This window comes from Castor canadensis, chromosome 13 (genome assembly GCF_047511655.1).
Source record: "Castor canadensis chromosome 13, mCasCan1.hap1v2, whole genome shotgun sequence".
Taxonomy (NCBI): Eukaryota; Metazoa; Chordata; class Mammalia; order Rodentia; family Castoridae; genus Castor; species Castor canadensis.
Genome location: NC_133398.1, coordinates 6,022,052 through 6,038,885, shown reverse-complemented (window position 1 = coordinate 6,038,885; position 16,834 = coordinate 6,022,052). Strand labels below are relative to the sequence as shown.

The 16,834-nt window shown below is 43.0% G+C and overlaps 1 protein-coding gene across 3 annotated transcripts in view; it reads left to right on the top strand.

The window, feature by feature from the left end:
• The window catches only part of Fubp3 (far upstream element binding protein 3), a 52,195-nt gene that overhangs the window by 14,178 nt on the left and 21,183 nt on the right, over positions 1 to 16,834 (top strand). For 2 of the 3 annotated variants that reach the window (XM_074052991.1, XM_074052989.1), the window contains exons 3-6: positions 12,148 to 12,181; positions 14,437 to 14,486; positions 14,855 to 14,926; positions 16,267 to 16,324. In XM_074052991.1, the coding sequence (XP_073909092.1) occupies positions 12,148 to 12,181; positions 14,437 to 14,486; positions 14,855 to 14,926; positions 16,267 to 16,324 (214 nt within the window). The remainder of the gene's footprint in view (positions 1 to 12,147; positions 12,182 to 14,436; positions 14,487 to 14,854; positions 14,927 to 16,266; positions 16,325 to 16,834) is intronic. The other variant, XM_074052990.1, reaches the window with a different exon arrangement.

The following is a 16,834-nucleotide window of genomic DNA, read 5'->3' as shown; positions in this document are numbered from 1 at the left end:
GCTTTAGGAAGCTGTGGCTGCATCTTGACCGCCAAGAACAGGAAGAGGGATGGTGACCTTTCCACATTCCCTGCTGGGTCTTCACCAACCCCTTGTGAGAAGGGCTCATCTCTTCCTTTTTTTTTTCTCCTCCTTCCTCCCTCCCCCACCTTTCTTTGTTTTTTTTGAGATAGGGTCTTGCTATGTAGCCCAGACTAGCCTTGAACTTGAGATCCTCCCACCTTACCTTCCTGAGTGCTGAGATGACAGGTTTGTACCACCACTTCTGCTTCCAAGTTTTTTTTTTTTATCAGCATATACTAATTGTTCATTGTTACATTTTTTTTCTTTTTTTTTTTTCTCTCTTTTGCTGTGCTGGAGATCAAACCTAGGGTTTTGTGCATGCTGGGAAAGAGCTCTACCACTGAGCTATATCCTTTGCCCTTGACCTTTTTTGAGGCAGACTCTCTCACTTACTGTATAGCTCAGATTGACCTCAAACTCTTGATTCTCCTGTCTCCAACTCCTGAGTACTGAGATTGCAAGTGTACATTTTCATATACTTGTATTACATACTTCAATCATCATCACATTCACGCTGCAACCCCCCCCCCCATTCTTCTCTCTCATCCCTGATCTCCATCCTCCTCCCTAATAGCCCCTATCTACTTTGATGTGTGACAGGGTCTTCTCTAGAAGCATCCATTTTTCTTTCGTTCATTGCTTTGTTGGTTTATTTTTAGTCCCTTTTTATCTCAAAAGGAATTTGAGATCACTTAGAAGTGCCTAGCAGCACTTTTGCACAGAATCTGTCAAAGGTGTTTCTGCAGAGTTCAGACTTGGTTTATCATTGTCCACTGCAGTGCTTTACTATTCGAGGGATGGTGAGATACACCAAGTTTCACACGAATTTGCATGTGGTCACTTGGGACAGTGTTTTCTTTGCTGTTCTTTGTCAATCTGCATATGTACCCATTTGTATAGGGCACTTATTTCTGTGGTATATTATTAATTGAAAAAAGAATCAAGGTATATAATAGTATAATTTGGCATGACTGATTTCTCTAGTCTCTTTGAGAATTCTAAAAGAAGAGATGACCACTGTTTGTAGATGTGGGAACTCTTTAGGAATTCTTGTTTGGGCTTACAGATGAAGAATTTAAGGGAGGGTCCTGGTTGAGTGTGAAAAAAATCTTGTCTGTTTAAAAACTGTTTATGATCTCACACACACAGAAAATTCACACCAGGGCCATTGGAACTGTACTTTAAACTGCTGCTCCAAAATGGTTCCCTGTGATCTTTTTGTATTTGACTAGTGTTAGTGATTTCTGAGACCAAACATGACTTAGTACACTCTGCATTTTTGCCTTAGTGAAGCACTGTAATGTAAAGTAATCTTTCTACCTTTTCAGAGCTTTCAGGCTTTGATTCCTCCTGTGGGACATCAATGTAAAAATAAAACTGAGCTGTCTGGCTCTGAGTACAGATCTTCTTAATGGATGGTGTCTCTGGACCAGTGTTTCCAGAAATCAAGATCAATACATTTCACAACTCATCAGACTTTCATAACAGTTCAGCTTTGTTTTCTCTTACTGTGTGGAGTTGAAAGTGTTAAAACTTGGACATGCAATACACAGATGGTCACTGTGTCCTTTGTGTAAGGAACCCCTAAATACTCTCAAATTAAACCCTCTGACATTGTGCACACATTTTTTTTCCCAAGAAGTCCTTTGGATACCTATTTCAAGAATATCAGTAGAAAGGGCTGGTGGAATGGTTTATTTAAGTAGTAGAGTACCTACCTAGCAAGCATGAGACCTTGAGTCCAAACCCCAATACTACCAAAAAGAAAAATAATCTTGCCTAGCAGAAAAGATTATTAAAAGGCTCTGAATTTATAGAGAAAGAGAACTAGGTAGCAGGCAGATATAGGTGTCTGGGCTAGAACTACCCAGGAAGATCAGAATCTCACTTAAAACATCAGTCCATTATTATAGCATATATTTTCACCTCTTGATTTTGTCCTTTTGAGATACATAATTTTTTGTGTATGTCTGCCTTTTGGAGAATAGGTCATAAACAGAAAATGAATGGTTTCTCTTTTCCATCCTCTATATGTTAAGCCTTTTTAGTGGGAATGTACCAAGAGAGAACCCTTCTGTATCCTGCCAGGTCTCCCAGCATCTCTGGACACCTTGTTTTATGACACAACAAACTGTATTTGAAGAACAAGACATTTCTCTTAGGCTTTTTATATTCTGCATCACAGTTTGATAAGACTAATCTTCTTTGCCTTGTGCACTGTTAAATAACAGTGTTTTGCAAATTGTTTTTCTTCATGTTGGTCTCCACGTGTACGATTTTGGTTTGCTGTTAAGATCAACAAGAACTCTGGGCATTCTGGGCTGGCCTTTGCCTCATCTTCTCGTTTGTCTAGTATCACTAGTACTGGGAATAAGGTCAGTGGACCAGTTCTGTTCTCTTGAGAATAAGTGTATGAATTAATGGATCCTGTTGGGGAAGTGATGTTCATGTTTACTCAGTAACTTTCTCAGGCTCACAGTCTTGCTGTCCATGATGAAAGTTTAGAAAAATGTAGAGGTAGAATAAGAGAACAGTATCCAGCACTTTTTTCTTAGCAGAAAAGACTGCCAAAGGCTTTACCGTTCTTGTTTGTTTTGGCTTGTTTTATTTTTTGACAGTTGCTTCTTTAGCAATATGAACTTTCTAACTTTGCTGTGAAGCAGGGTTATTTAATCTCTAGAAGGTTGAAGTTCAGTCCCCTAACACCTTCTGGAGGTATTGTTGAGGTCTACTTAAAAAGATCTCAATTCTAGCCAGGTGCTGGTGGTTCACGCCTATAATCCTAGCTAATCAAGAGGTAGAGATCAGGAAGACCACTGTTTGAAGCCAGCCTGGGAAAATAGTTCAAGAGACCCTATTTTGAAAAAACCCACACAAAAAAAGGGCTGGTGGAGTGGCTCAAGTGGTAGAACGCCTGCTCACCAAGGGTGAGGCCCTGAATTCAATCCTCAGTATCACCAAAAAAAAAAATAAAAGAAAAAAGAAAATATTTTTTGGTGGTACTGGGGTTTCAATTCTTAATGGAACCAGAAAGAGCCCTAATACACGTTTATCCTGGACAGTGAGATCTGCACACAAAGCATGTGAGTTGGAGAATTAAAAGTACATAGGCAGAGCAGCAAAGGGGTCAGTTTGGTCCTGGTGCAGAAAGGGATCCAGGCTAGTTGCAGTCCAATGAGTGGCAGTTTGGAGCTGTCTGTGAAATTGCTGGTTCTAGAGCTTATTTGGTTCTAGCAAGGATCACAGTTTAGCTTACAGGGACCACCTAAGTGCTCTACCTAAGTCTCATGGCCACTTCCAGCAACCAGGGATGTCCGAACTTCCTAATCTGGGCTGTTGCCTCCCTGCCCTTCTAGTCCATTCCCCTGTTCTGTGCTCTCTGTAGCATATGCATCTGTCTTCTCTTTGCTCTTCCTGAAACTAGTCACCCCCACCAAGCTCTTTTTCTGACTGTCTCCTACTTGGCTTTAGGCTGCAAAATTGATGTAACTTCTTCTAAAACTGGTCCTCATCTTCTCTTTTGACTTTCCCCAGAGCGTGGCTCCCATGCTTCCTTGCCTCTTCATCTTTTCTGCCTCCCACTTGTCCTTCCTTCCTTCTTCTCTGCTGGTCTTTTTCCTTTCTCACACACTCACCTCATCAGTGAAGAAAAAAATCACATTCTGCTCTGAACTTCTAAAGTGGTTCATTTATCCCCTTCTTAGGATATACTGCTTCTTCCCTTCCTTTATTCTGCAGGTGTCAGGGCCCTTCATGCACCTGTCCTCCTGAACTTTATGTGCTGTGATCAGACTGTCTGCATTCTCTGTGAACCTTAGGAGGCTAAAGAAGTAACTCTTCTGCTTAACCTCTCTCTGTCCTATCATCCGATTGACAATTTTAACGTTTTATGAAAAGTGAGCTCCAAATTTAAGAAGATGGTATTAGCTGTTGTTTACAAGCATAAATTTAATTGGATCAGGGATTAGCAAGCTTTTTCTTAAAGTCTGGGACATAAATATTTTAGGCTTTCAGGCCATGTGTCTCACCTACTCAGCTGTACCCTTGGAGCTCAGAAGCAGCCACAGACTGTGGGTAAACAAATGAGCAGGGCTGTGTTCCAGTAGCACGCTATTTACAAAAACAGTCAGCTGCCCTCAGGTGTAGTTTCCAGTCCATCCCCCTCACCCCCCAGTGGAGAATCAGCTTTATCAAGTGGTTAACCCTCCCTTATCTTTCAGTTAGGGAAATGTATACAGCCCTCCTCCACCCCCCAGTTCCTTAACTAGTCTCCCTGTCTCGGGTTCCACTGTCTTAACTGTCCTGGCTGTGGGAAGAACTTAAGTGAGTTCCCTTCTGTTTAATCCAGAGCTAGATGATAGAGAAACTTCTTTATCTCTGTGTTCCTAGAGGTCAAGACATGAAGCCTCTCTGGTTTTCTGCCCTGGAAGAGCTTCAGGGGTCATGCCTCTTGGAGCTGCTTTAGTTGAACCAAGCAAACCATACTTTTTCCCCTGCCTCTGAATATAGGATTCTGAACCAGAACTTTGGGTGAACAGAGTACCCTTCTTACCACTGAGGAAAAAGGCTTTGTGGGTACCTTTGAAATAGGCCTGCCTTTTCTACCAAAGACTCATCTTTGATGCTTTTGTGGTTCCCTCTCCCTCCCCTTTTTTTATGGGGACTGGGGTTTGAACTCGACTTCTTGCATGCAAAGTTGGTGCCCTTCTGCTTGAGCCACACCTCCAGTCCATTTTGCCGTGGTTATTTTGGAGATGGGGTCTCATGAACTATTTGCCTGGGCTGTCTTTGAACCGCGATCCTCCTAATCTCTGCCTCCTGAGTAGCTAGTATTACACAAGTGTGAGACACTGGCACCTAGCATGTGGTTCCTTTTTATATAGTACCACACTCTCATCTTTTTTCCCTCTGGGGATGCTGGGGATGAACCCCAGGGCTTTGCACATGTTAGGAAAGCACTCTTCCCCTGAGCTACAATCCCTTGGTTTTTGAGATAAGGTCTTGCTGTGTAGCCCAGGCTGGCCTCAAACTCATGATCCTTCTCCTCATTCTCCCAAGTGCTGGGATTACAAGTATATCCCACCATGCCTGGCTTCCACACTGTCTCGTACTTGATAACATTTTGTTGGGTGAAGAACTGGAGTTTGAACTCAGAGCCATACCTTGAGCCACTCCACCAGTCTTTTTTTTGTGAAGGGTTTTTTCGAGATACAGTCTCATGAACCATTTGCCTGGGCTGGCTTCAAACCTCGATCCTCTTGATCTTTGCCTTCTAAGTAACGAGGATTACAGGCATGAGCCACTGGCACCTGGCAAGAAGGTATTCTTGATTATTTTATAAATAATTTACAGAAAGATTTGAAGAGAATACTTTCAAGACCCTTTCCAAAGTTTTTTTTTCAGCACTTTTAGCTGTGGGAAAAGTGAAAGAAAACAGGGAATGAAGAGGAAAAGAATTCTTAAATCCCAGACTTTGAGGAGAAATGAGGGATAAAAGGAGCCAGGCTGTTAGGGTGAAGGCCAGGCTGGCTGATGCTGAACCACCAGCCTCCCTTTGGAAGGAGAGAAGACTGAGTCTCAAAGACACCAGTGCATTCCCTTAGTGAAGGACAGTTACGGGTGCTGCAGGGATGAAAGGCCAAAGCTAAGGACCCTTTCACAAGAGTTGGAATGGTGGGGGTCTGCTTTTTTGGTACATGTTGTAAGTTGGGGATGTTGTTAGCTGTTGCCTTCAAGATGGTAAGGAAGACCTCCGGTGATTAGGTCGGTATCAACAGGCCTGGAGGCATCTTCTAGCTCATCAATTTCTGAATATCCCTTTCCATAAAATGGGCCTCTGAGGATCATGTCTTCTGGGAAGGGTGTGGCTTCTCACATTACCCTTCCTTAGTGTGCAGTACTCAATGAACCCAGAATAGGATAGAGACTGGGTTTATCCAGATAACAACTCAGTGGCAGAGGCCCCGTGCCCTGCCCTTCCCCTACCCTTGTTCCTTTCTCCCTCCCTCTATCTATGCATTTGAGGAGTGTAACTCAGAAGTAAGGCAATAGCCAAATGGGTATATCTGTATGTGTGAGATGGTAGAAAGAAGTGAGATTTTTTTTTTTTTTCCCTAGCAAAGTATGAGCTGACTGGTTAGTTAACAATTGCCTTCTCCAACAAGGTCAAAAGATAGTTGTCTTCCACAGAAGTGGGTTCAAAGCAAAGTCTGCAGTGGGAGTATCAAGTTAGAAGAGGATTCTTGGGTTTTCAGTTTTTTGGGACTATTTAACTGGTGATTCTCTACCCTGGCGGGGCAACCAAATCACTCAGGTTGCTTTAAAGCCCTTCCTGTGATGACAGCCTCTTTACGAGAACATGCCTCTTGCAAAAGATCTCCTTCATTCCTCACCAGACAAGGAGAAGAGGAAACGCAGGAAGAGTTGCCTGGTGCAGAGCCCCAATTCGTACTTCATGGATGTGAAGTGCCTCAGATGCTGTCACCACCGTTTTTAGCCATGTGCAAACAGCCATTTTGTGTGTTGGTTCCTCCACTGCCTTCTGCCGTCCGACAAGAGGAAAAGCAAGGCTTACAGCACTAAAAGCACCCTGAATCAAGATGAGTGGGAAACTCTCCCAATGAACACATTTGGGATTAAAAAAAAGAAAGACTTGCTTGATGGTACTGCCTCTTTAGGAAATAGTCTTGCAGTCTTAAAAAAACTGAATGCCCATGGTTGTACTCCTGGGTGTTTATTTCCAAGAAAGGAAAACTTAAATGTTTCACACAAAAACTTATCATCCTCACAGCAGCTTTTTGCCTAATTGCCCCAAACTTAAACAGCCAAGAGGGTCTTCAGTAAGTGAAGGATTAAAACAAACTGTGGTCCATCCAGTATCATAGAGTAGTACTTATTAGTAAGAAAGAACATATTACTGGTACATGGCAGCAGTGTGGATGGATCTCAAGGGAACTATGCTGAACACAAAAAGCCAGTCCTAACAGAGTGCATACTATCAAATCCCTCTTAGATAACATTTTTGGAGACAGTAGATTAGTGGTTGCCAGGGGTTAGAGATCCAGTGCAGGAGGTGACAACAGGACCCTAGAAAGAATAAGAAAAGTTCTAGATAGAATGGAACTTGAAGATTAAACTGGTGTCTGAGGAAGTGGTTTGACCATAGCCACACACCTAATCAGTGACAGAAGTGTCTCAATGTCAGATGCTATAATGGTGCAGTACTTGAAAATGTGGGTGCCAAAGCCTAAGAGATAGCAAGTCCCAATGCTATGAGTTGCTGGCTGTGATTCTCGGCAGGCTGCGTAACGTCTTTTGAGTCTCTGTTTCCTCACCCATAGATAGAACTTATAATGACCTCCATCATGAGATTATCTGTGCAGATTGTAGTATTAAGGTATTTTCTTATTTAAAATGCCACACACAGTGTGAATTAAGTAATCATTTTCATAAGAACCAGTTGGTACACACCTGAAAATCCATGTGTAGTGAAATAGAAGAAAATATTCTCTGTGTGTGGTGTGCTTCACTTTTTAATGAAGCTACAGTGACCACCATTCTGATTCCATGACCGCTGGCTCAGAGGAGAAGAAGGCTTAATTTTGTGAGTGCAGTATCATGCAATTACTGTTCATGTTAGTGTCACTCCATTGCCTCTCCTGTCAGGCCTTTCTATGCAGCTATACTGGGGGAGGGGTACAGGTCCTGATTCATCCTCATCCCCCATCACACAGCTTTGTGCTTTCCCTCTGATCTCGGCTTCTTGAGGGCAAAGATTCCTTGTTTATTGTTCTATCCTCAGGATAGTCTTAGCACATGCTGGGTCCAAACTAGGAAGTTGGAGAATAATATTTGTAGACTGAGTGTGTATGAATCCTCACCTAGCATACATGAAATCCTGGGTTCAGTGTCCTATACCACAAAAAAAAAAAAAAAAAAAAAACCAAGATAGTTTTGAAAGCCCCTAGATAAAGTGCAGAGATGGGCGCGGAGCTCTCATGGGCACAGGCACTGATGGCCCAGTCATAGTGTAAGTGTGAAGGTGCCTGTTGCTCTTCTGTGGAAGGAGCGCTGATAATGCCTTCTCTCCTAGGATGGCAGTCTAAGGCCAAAGTATGGTTATGCAGGCAAGGCACTTCTTGCAGCTGTTGGTGATGGTCTTTTTGCTTACAAGCCACGAACACTGCGAGAAAGAGCTGCATTATTGAGATAAAATTGAGTTTACTCTCACTTAAAAACAGGAAAACAGGCTGAGATTGGGAGGATCACTGTTTGAGGCCAGCTCAGGCAAATAGTTTGTGAGAGGCCATCTCCAAAATAACCAGAGTAAAATGGACTAGAGGTTTGACTCAAGCAGTAGAGCACCTGCTTTGCAAACACAAATCTCTGAGTTCAAACTCTGACTAGCAGAGTAGCTCAAATGATAGAGCTCCTGCCTAGCAATCTGAAGGCCCCAAGTTCAACCCCAGTACCAGGGGAAAAAAAGGGGGGTGGGGTGAGCTGGAAGTGTAGCTCAAGTGGTAGAGCACCTGTTTCACTGGTGGAAAGCCCTGAGTTCAAACCCCAGTACTGCCAAAAGAACAAAAATAAAACAAATAGCTGGCAAAACCAATAATAGATTACTTGCCCATGAACCTAGAGCTGAGCTCAGCAAGGCAATAAGTGCTCTGTGGCCCAGGGCAAGAGTTGATGGGCAGGGCACAGGAAGTCTTTGTGTCCCCCAGCCACCTGGGCATCACTGACCTTAGCTAGGGTCTGGGAGAGCATTGGTCACAGTGAGACTAGATGGGGATCCAGGGGAGGGTAGCGAAGTATTGTTTTCAAAGTGTGCAGGGAGTAGCTTTGATTTGTTTGTTTCTGCTGATGTCCAAAACTGCTGCCATTTTCCTTCTTGACGAGTCACTCCGTCTACTATCCTGTGTGATGCCAGTCTGTGTTGCCTGAGCTGTCTTGTGGAGTAATTGGCACTTTGTTTCTTGAGGTTTTCTTTTTTGGTGGTGTTGGGGGTGGGGGACGCGGAGCTGGTGACTGTTAAAATTGAGGCCTATTTATTAAAGTTGGGTTTGTTGCTCAGTGATCCTTTGTTCTTTTGAGGGAAAAATGAAATCCTTCCCCACCCCCCACCCCGCTAACATGAAAAATATGTCTGGCCATGGTACTATTCTTTTTAAAGATCATTATTGAAATTGTCAGAGTATTACTCTTGTGGAAGAATTTCTTACATCGTTGGATGCCTCTTTTCTGTGAGACGTTCATTTCCCCTCCTCCTTCCTGTTATGTCATGTACAAAGTAAATGAGGACCATTCCCAGGTGTGCAGGGGTGCTCGAATTGAACTAAGGGAGACTTGGGAAGCAAGAGGAAGCATTGTCCACCAGCATGCTCCATTAATGGGAAATAGGACTGATTTTATTCATCGTTTTTCCTTTTTTACAGTAAAATGACTGTAGTTACAGTTAAATTGAACTTGATAGGTGTTCCCACCTGCCTCCCTGTTGCAACCTTCCTCATCAGGAAGACCGAGGAGACCTGGAGCTGGACATACCAGTTTGCTGTATGAGTGCCCAGCACCCCTTCATCTCACTCCTGATTTTCATCTTTAGGCACCAAATGGGCACTGTTCCTAAGGGAAAGAAACTTTTAAATTCTGCGATTCAGCATTTACGTGGAGGAGGTTGAGGATACTACTCCCTCCTAAGCTGCCAACTCAAAAGAGTGCTGACTCTGGGGTCAAGTGGTTGTTTTGTTTTTTGTTAGTACTATTGTTTGAACTCAGGGCCTACATGCTTGCTAGGCAGGTGTTTTGCCACTTGAGACACTCAACCAGCCTTGTTTTATGTTGGATATTTTTGAAATAGGGTCTCCAGAACTATTTGCCCAGGCTGGCTTTGAACCACAATCCTGCTCTCTGCCTGGAGTAGCTAGGATTACAGGCATGAGCCACCAGTGCCCTCCTTAGTGTCAAGTTTGACTTTACTCTTGGATGGTATAGTCCTCAGGAGTCCGTGCATTGTGAGATGGAGATGTGTATAATTTTATTGTTAGTTTTTAGGACCATTTCTACCTGACAGGGAAGCAGTTGACTATAAGAAATGATGCCACGTGTGTGCCACCTATGACAGGTACTTTGCTAACAAAAATGAATTCCCATTTTTATGCTGAGTACAAAATTTTGAATGATGTTAGACAGAACCCCTTGTAGCATTTCTGTAAGTCTTGTGAAGTTCTTTATGGCATCTTTGCCCTTTGTTCTTTCTGTGGCTTTTCTGTCTAAGACAGACATATTTGGAGATCATTAGCCTTTTGATATCTTAACCCACTAGACCAGTAGCCACTGTGTAGCCATGTTGCCCCATGGGACTAGGCACCTCTCCTGTGCCATCTTCGTTTTCAAGACATTTAGTTTCTCTGTCTTCAGAGTATTCTTCATCCACTAGGTAAGAAATTCTGGTAGTAATCTGGGAAACTGGACTTTTTTCTTTTTTTTTTTTTTCTTTAGGCAGTTCCCAAGCGTAGGGATTAGTGGTATGTGCCACAGTTGAACTTCACTGTTGAATAGGAACAGCTAAGCAAACCCCCAAGCACTCTGCCCTTGGCATTCTCCTTTGTTGTTTCTTTCCTCCCCTGTCCTCTGTGGTGGACAGGCCTCTTTCACATCATTCTAGGACTGAGTCGCTGATGAGGATTCCTTTCCTCAGCTGGGGATTGCTCAGTTTTCATGTGAAAGGGAACCATGAGCACTGCCTCTCTCAAGCAAGAGCATGTGTTACCTTCAAACTGAATGTAAGTTTCAAGAGTCAATTCTCTTATCCCTGAGATAAACAGATTAACAGTATATAGTGTCAATATTTTGGCTGCAAACTGTTATCTTGCTATTGATCCACAAGAAGTACCATATTTCTTCTGGATCAACAGCTTCAGTAAACTCAGTAGCTTCTTTTACTTTTTGCTAGCATTGTTTCTCGGTGATTTCTCTTCTTTCAAAATGTCATGGTCTAGTTTCTTTGCCTTTGTCTCTTTGACCAGCTACTGTCCAGACAGAATGGCAGGGTTATGCTTGAACAGGAAGAAGAACAGTTGGAGTTCTGAATTTCAGGTGTCAGACCTTTTCACTCTTTGTCCTGAAGTTGATGTAATTGATCCTTTCACAGTTATCTCTTGTCTATCTTTGTAATAAGTTTCCTCAGAGACATTTTCAGATGCTCTTTTTAGCATCTAGGAAGGTTCATTCAGTTCTTTGTAATATGTTTGGGTTTATACTTTTTCATTGTCTGCTGACTATATTTCCTGAGCTGCATTTTCCAAAAGAAACACCATAGAATCATTTCTGCTGCTGGCTGGTGAAGGAGACACTCATCAATAGCTGAAAGAGGAGAAACTGGAACAGAAAGTGTAGCAAAAGCGGTTTTGTGGGAATGTGATTAGAGAGTTAGTTTTCCAAATAAGAGGCTGTTTGGCACTGCTGCCTCTGAAATGGACTTGAGAGCCACCATGTGCTCTGAGCATCCACTGCAATCGGATGCTGTAGTGGGCCGGGGAAGGGCCTAAGGAGGAAAGGCCTGGTCCTCTCTCTCCCTGAGCTGCTCATGCTTGGGTGGGGGATGGGGCTGTCTCCTCTGCAGCAACCAGGAACATATGTGCATGTCCTTAGTAACTGCAGCTGCCATGGAGCCTCCTTAACAATGCTTCCAGGAGGCTAAATCTTCTCATTTGTTTTTAAAAGCGGGAAGGACCATATCTGCCTTTACATTGACTTTGGATCCAGAACAGGAGGGAGGTAGGAAGTTAGAGGATTTACGCAAGCAGGATTTTCTCCCAGGCCTCTCAGCATGTGGACACACAGATCAATTTCTTATCCTGCGTTCAGCTGGACACTGGGTTAGAGACTGTGTTGATCAAGACATCCCCTCCTGTTTCATATCATATACCACATTCATTTCAGCCACTGAGCCTAAATTACTGTTTGCTTTCTTTCTGCCTTCCTTCCCACCCCCCTCCCACCCAATGGTAAGAACTCGTATAAGGATAAAGTTAGTTTATCCGTGCTAATGCTTTGATTTTTCTTTTCTCTTTCTCTTTGCCACAGTAGGTAACCAGTTAGGGGCCTTGGTACATCAAAGGTAAGCAGTGGGTTATGTTTTATTATTTATTGATCATTTCTAATTGTTTATTGATCTACCATCTGTACTAGAGTGTTAGCAAGTCAGAGGTTGGGAGTGTGGAAGCCATGGGCTAGATTTCCTTAAGACTCTCGGTTTCTGCCAGCCCTTTTTGAGACAGTGTAAGCTGTGGGATGAACTGATACAAGTCACTAAAAATCAGTCCCTGTTGTTCCAAAGACTTTCAGAATGTGGGAATTACCCTTTCTTCCAGCGTATGTTTAATTTGAAAGGAGAGAATATGAAATTGTCCTGCCTGGTTTTGTGGTCTTCCCTTGCTCTTCACTCAAGAAGAGTGTGATGCAAAGTATTGGACTCATGGAGAGTGCGGTCAGTGCTCAGGAAGTATGGGGACAACCAGAGCATGGGCTGGGGAGGCTCTAGCCAGAGTCCCTCACCTTGATGATAGGGACTTGCCAGAGAATCTTGGCTAAGTGCCCAGTTGGTTTTCTGCCTCTGTATCCTTTCACAGCTTTCTATCAAGTGTTGAGTTAGAGAGATATAAAGCCCTCTCTGCTTTAAAAAGGCCAGTCTAGAAGTAGGATATTTGTGGTCATTCTAAAGAGGGAAACGGCACACAGAAGCTATGGCATAGTCCTCTTCCATAGGGAATTTGTTACTATAATATGGTATTCACTACCAGTGACACAGTCCTGCTCTCTCTCTTTTACATGAATGTTTGGGAGTTTCTAGAAATCACAAGGCAGCCATTACCAAAAGATTTATCCTGATTTTCTTGTAGTTTGCTTTTTTTTTAAATTCATTAATGAATTATAATAACTTAAGTAAGGTTGTTAGCTTCAAACTCTTAACTTCCCTATTAAGCTTTATACTATTAAGCCATAATTACTGAGGATGTTACTTTCCACTGCCAACATTGTTTCTCAGGGTCAAGGAGCTGCCAAGCTCTGTGACACTTCACATTGCAGTAGTGTTGAAGGCCCTCTAGTCAATTCCCTAGTAATACTATGAGAGTAGACAGCTTGTGCTATACATGGTAGGAGCAGCAATCTGGCTCCCACATGTACAGGAGTGCTGTCATCCCTGACAGCAGAGCAGAAGCACATCTTGGCAGAACCTTGTGTCTGATGCCGTTTGTTAGTCCAAGAGGGTGGGTGTTGGCATCACAGCATTACTGATTAGGAAGCCAGGAATTGCCTGATTCTAGGGTAAATGTATCTATCCAGAGAGAGAGAGAAAGGAGAGAGGGAGGGAGGGAGGAAAGAAGGAAGGAAGTCCCCTTGTAAGAAGCCTGAGGTTGTAAACACCACAAGGAGAAAACTGTTTGCTCCCATCACAGTGATATGGTGGCAAGCACTATTTATGCCATTGCATTTCTTCTAAGTGCTTCATTTTCCCTAAAAACATACACTTGATTCAAATCCTTTCTGTGATGGGTAAAAATCCAGCTGTGTGAGAGATGTTTAAAAATGCTTGCTTTTTTTTTTTTTTTTTTTTAAACTACTTGCATTTAGCTTTCTCCTAAGGTAAATGTTTAGATTTAATTGCTTTCTGGAGTGTTGGGCAAATTGGATATTGTCCACAATACACGCACGGTATGGCAAATTCAAGGGTTTGTTGAAAGAGCCAGTGTGGTAGTTTGAAGAGAAAAAAAAAGAGAAAGAGTGACACATAATGGATGGGATGGCATTTAACAGAAGTACCTTGCAGAGTAAGTGAGGTGATTATTCTGTCTTGGTCAACACTGATTAGACTTCTGTTGAATACTGTCCATTTGGGGCATCTCACCTTAGAAGACAGATAAATTGCAGGGGTCCAGAAAATAATGAAATGATTGAGAAACTAGGGGCATTGAAGAAAAGTTAAGTATCTCTTCATCTAGAGAAGACACCATGATAAATGTGTAGACATCTCCCTAAACCCCAAGAATAGGATCTTTGCAGTGTCCTGGGATAGATAACAAGGGATATATTAAGCAACTGAGAGCAGCTATATGAAGAAAAGACAGGTAGTAGAGGACCTGGTGTAAGGAAACCTCTGACATGAGATAAGAAGTGTAGGTCTTTTTAAGGAGTAGTTGACAAAAGGGTCCATTTAATGACACCCTGCCAATACTTACGATTTGTTGGCCAGATTGGTATGTTTATTTTAAGCTTTTATCTTGCAACATTGCCAATATGGAAAATTTGGGTATCTAAAATAATTGGAGAATTCTGTAGTCTATATTTTTTTTCCAAAATGTTCTTTGTTTTTAGGGCAGTAATAACAGAAGAATTCAAAGTGCCAGATAAAATGGTTGGATTTAGTAAGTATCTGCATTATCCTCTTTTTCCCTAATTCCTGTCTGTTTTTTTCATTTTAATCTCTCATGTGAGCGTAATAGAATGCTTCTCGTGTGATGTGTACAATGTGGAGTGCTGCAGACCTCTCTTCAGGCCACCCTCACTCTCATTCCTACTCTATCCCTCCCTGGCTAAATGCTCTGTCTCTGTCTGCTGTGTTTCACTTGTTGTTTCTGCTCCTGTGTGAGAGTCGAGATGGGCTCACAAAGGCCAACTTGATTTGTAGAGAGCAGCTAGCCAGGTGTAAATGTATGTTGAATTCATTAAGTCATTCATGCATGGTTGAATGTGGAATGGAAAACACAGTCTGACCCTGTTCATTTTGTTGCAGTTATTGGCAGGGGAGGTGAGCAGATCTCACGGATTCAAGCAGAGTCTGGTTGCAAAATTCAGATTGCTTCAGGTAAGGGCATCTTTTTTCACAGATCTCAGTTCGATAGAAATCAAGATGCAAATATTTTGCAAAATTTTCCATATTCAGTACCTTTACTTGTTGCTCGGAAGTTTGGGTGCTTGGGTAAGTATATGTGATTGCTATCTTCCTTGTGCTTCTGGAGTTGGACTCCTATGTGAGCACTAGAGCGAAAGCCAACCAGAAAGGAGGCTTTGTCTGGCGGTAGGGCAAGAACTTTGTATCTGTGTAGCCACGCACGGCCCCTTCCAAACCCTCTCTGTCTAGGGCCTGGTTTTCTGCACCAGAATGTTATGCCAGGCATAGTGGGGCTACAGGCGTCTTGTGGCTTTGAGGTCACTTCTGTGGATTGCATGCTGGCTTTCCTGGACAAGAACATCCCTTCCGTTTGAGAGGGCAGGTCGGGGTTCTGACTGATTCAGCACATGTCAGACATATTTCAAGACCTTTCCCTACAGGGTCAGTTTTGACCATTCATACGGAGAGTGCAGATTAAATAAAATGAAAACTGTTTTTCATAGTTTTACCATCTCATTTGAGTTTGACCTCTTTCCATTGGGGAAGAATGGGTCTGAAGGACATTCAGCCAGAGATTAAGTTTGTCATTTAAAAAGATACTCATTACAGTGTCTTGAAGGCAGTAACTGCACTTGAAGTAGTGTCAACTATTTCTTTCAAGTGTTTTTCTGGGGGTTTTTTGGTGTTTTTTTTCGGTACTGGGGATTGAACCCAGGGCCTCAGACATACTATGCAAACACTTCTATCACTGAGCTACATCCTCAGCCCTCTCTTCAAGTTTTTATGGAAGGATTTTAAGAAGCAGTTTTTAGGAACAAGCTAAATCATTATGTATGGTGATGGAAAGTAAGATTTTCCTCTTGTCAAATGGCCCAGGACAGCTCCACATGGTTATTGCTGATCTCTTGGGAGACTCATGCAGTAACTGGTGACACTCCTGATGAGCTTATTGTTGAGTTCCTTACACCAGTCTGCTCTATACATGGAGCAATTGAGGAAAGCATGGTAAGATGACTGATTAATAGCCCCTGGGTAGGTCAGAAGTGAAGCTAAGGCTGGCATTAGGATGAGCTCACAGACCTGCCTCGTCCTCCCAGCTGCCCTGCTGGGCTTGTCTCTGCCTTGAGAGCTTAGGGTGAGCCTCCAGCTTAATTTACTGTCCCTAAGCAAAGCAAACTGTCTTCTTGGGAGACTGGACTTCTGTGGGACTGGTGTAGGAACCAGCTACAGAGAGATAGTCTGTACACAGAGGCAAAGGCACATGGCTGCCTGATGCCCACCAACACACGTCATCTTCTTGATTCTTCTTATAGAGAGTTCTGGGATTCCAGAGAGACCCTGTGTACTTACCGGAACCCCAGAAAGTATTGAGTAAGTTTATTTTATTTACTTTTTTCTTTCATTCTTCTTCCTCCTTCCCCAAGTGGGGAGATATGGAAGGGCAAAACTGTTACTGAACACTTTCGATCTGTGCTGCTGTCTGGCCACATAGCAGATGCTCCAACAGGAAAAAGATCTGGGAGGTTGCCACGCCAGGGGAGCCTTTTGGTTACCTTAAATACACAAGGTATCGCCTTTTTTTTTCCCCCCCATACTCTGTAGAATGCCCTACCACTGTTTTAACATCTTCATAAAGCAGGGTCTCATGAGTGGACATTCACCCGGCCCAAGTTGCTGGTCAACTTCTTTCTTGTTAACACCTCCTTCACCCGAGCAGGTCTGGATTAGGGGATCTCTTCATAAGCAGCAGAGAACCCTGGCACCAGCTCTTTTGCCTGGGCTGATCCCTTTACCCTTCTGATGTTTGTGAGCCAAGTAAATACACTATTTGTGCCCTTTGCTCCAGTCAAAGGGCCGAATGGACCAGCAAGAGAATGTCTT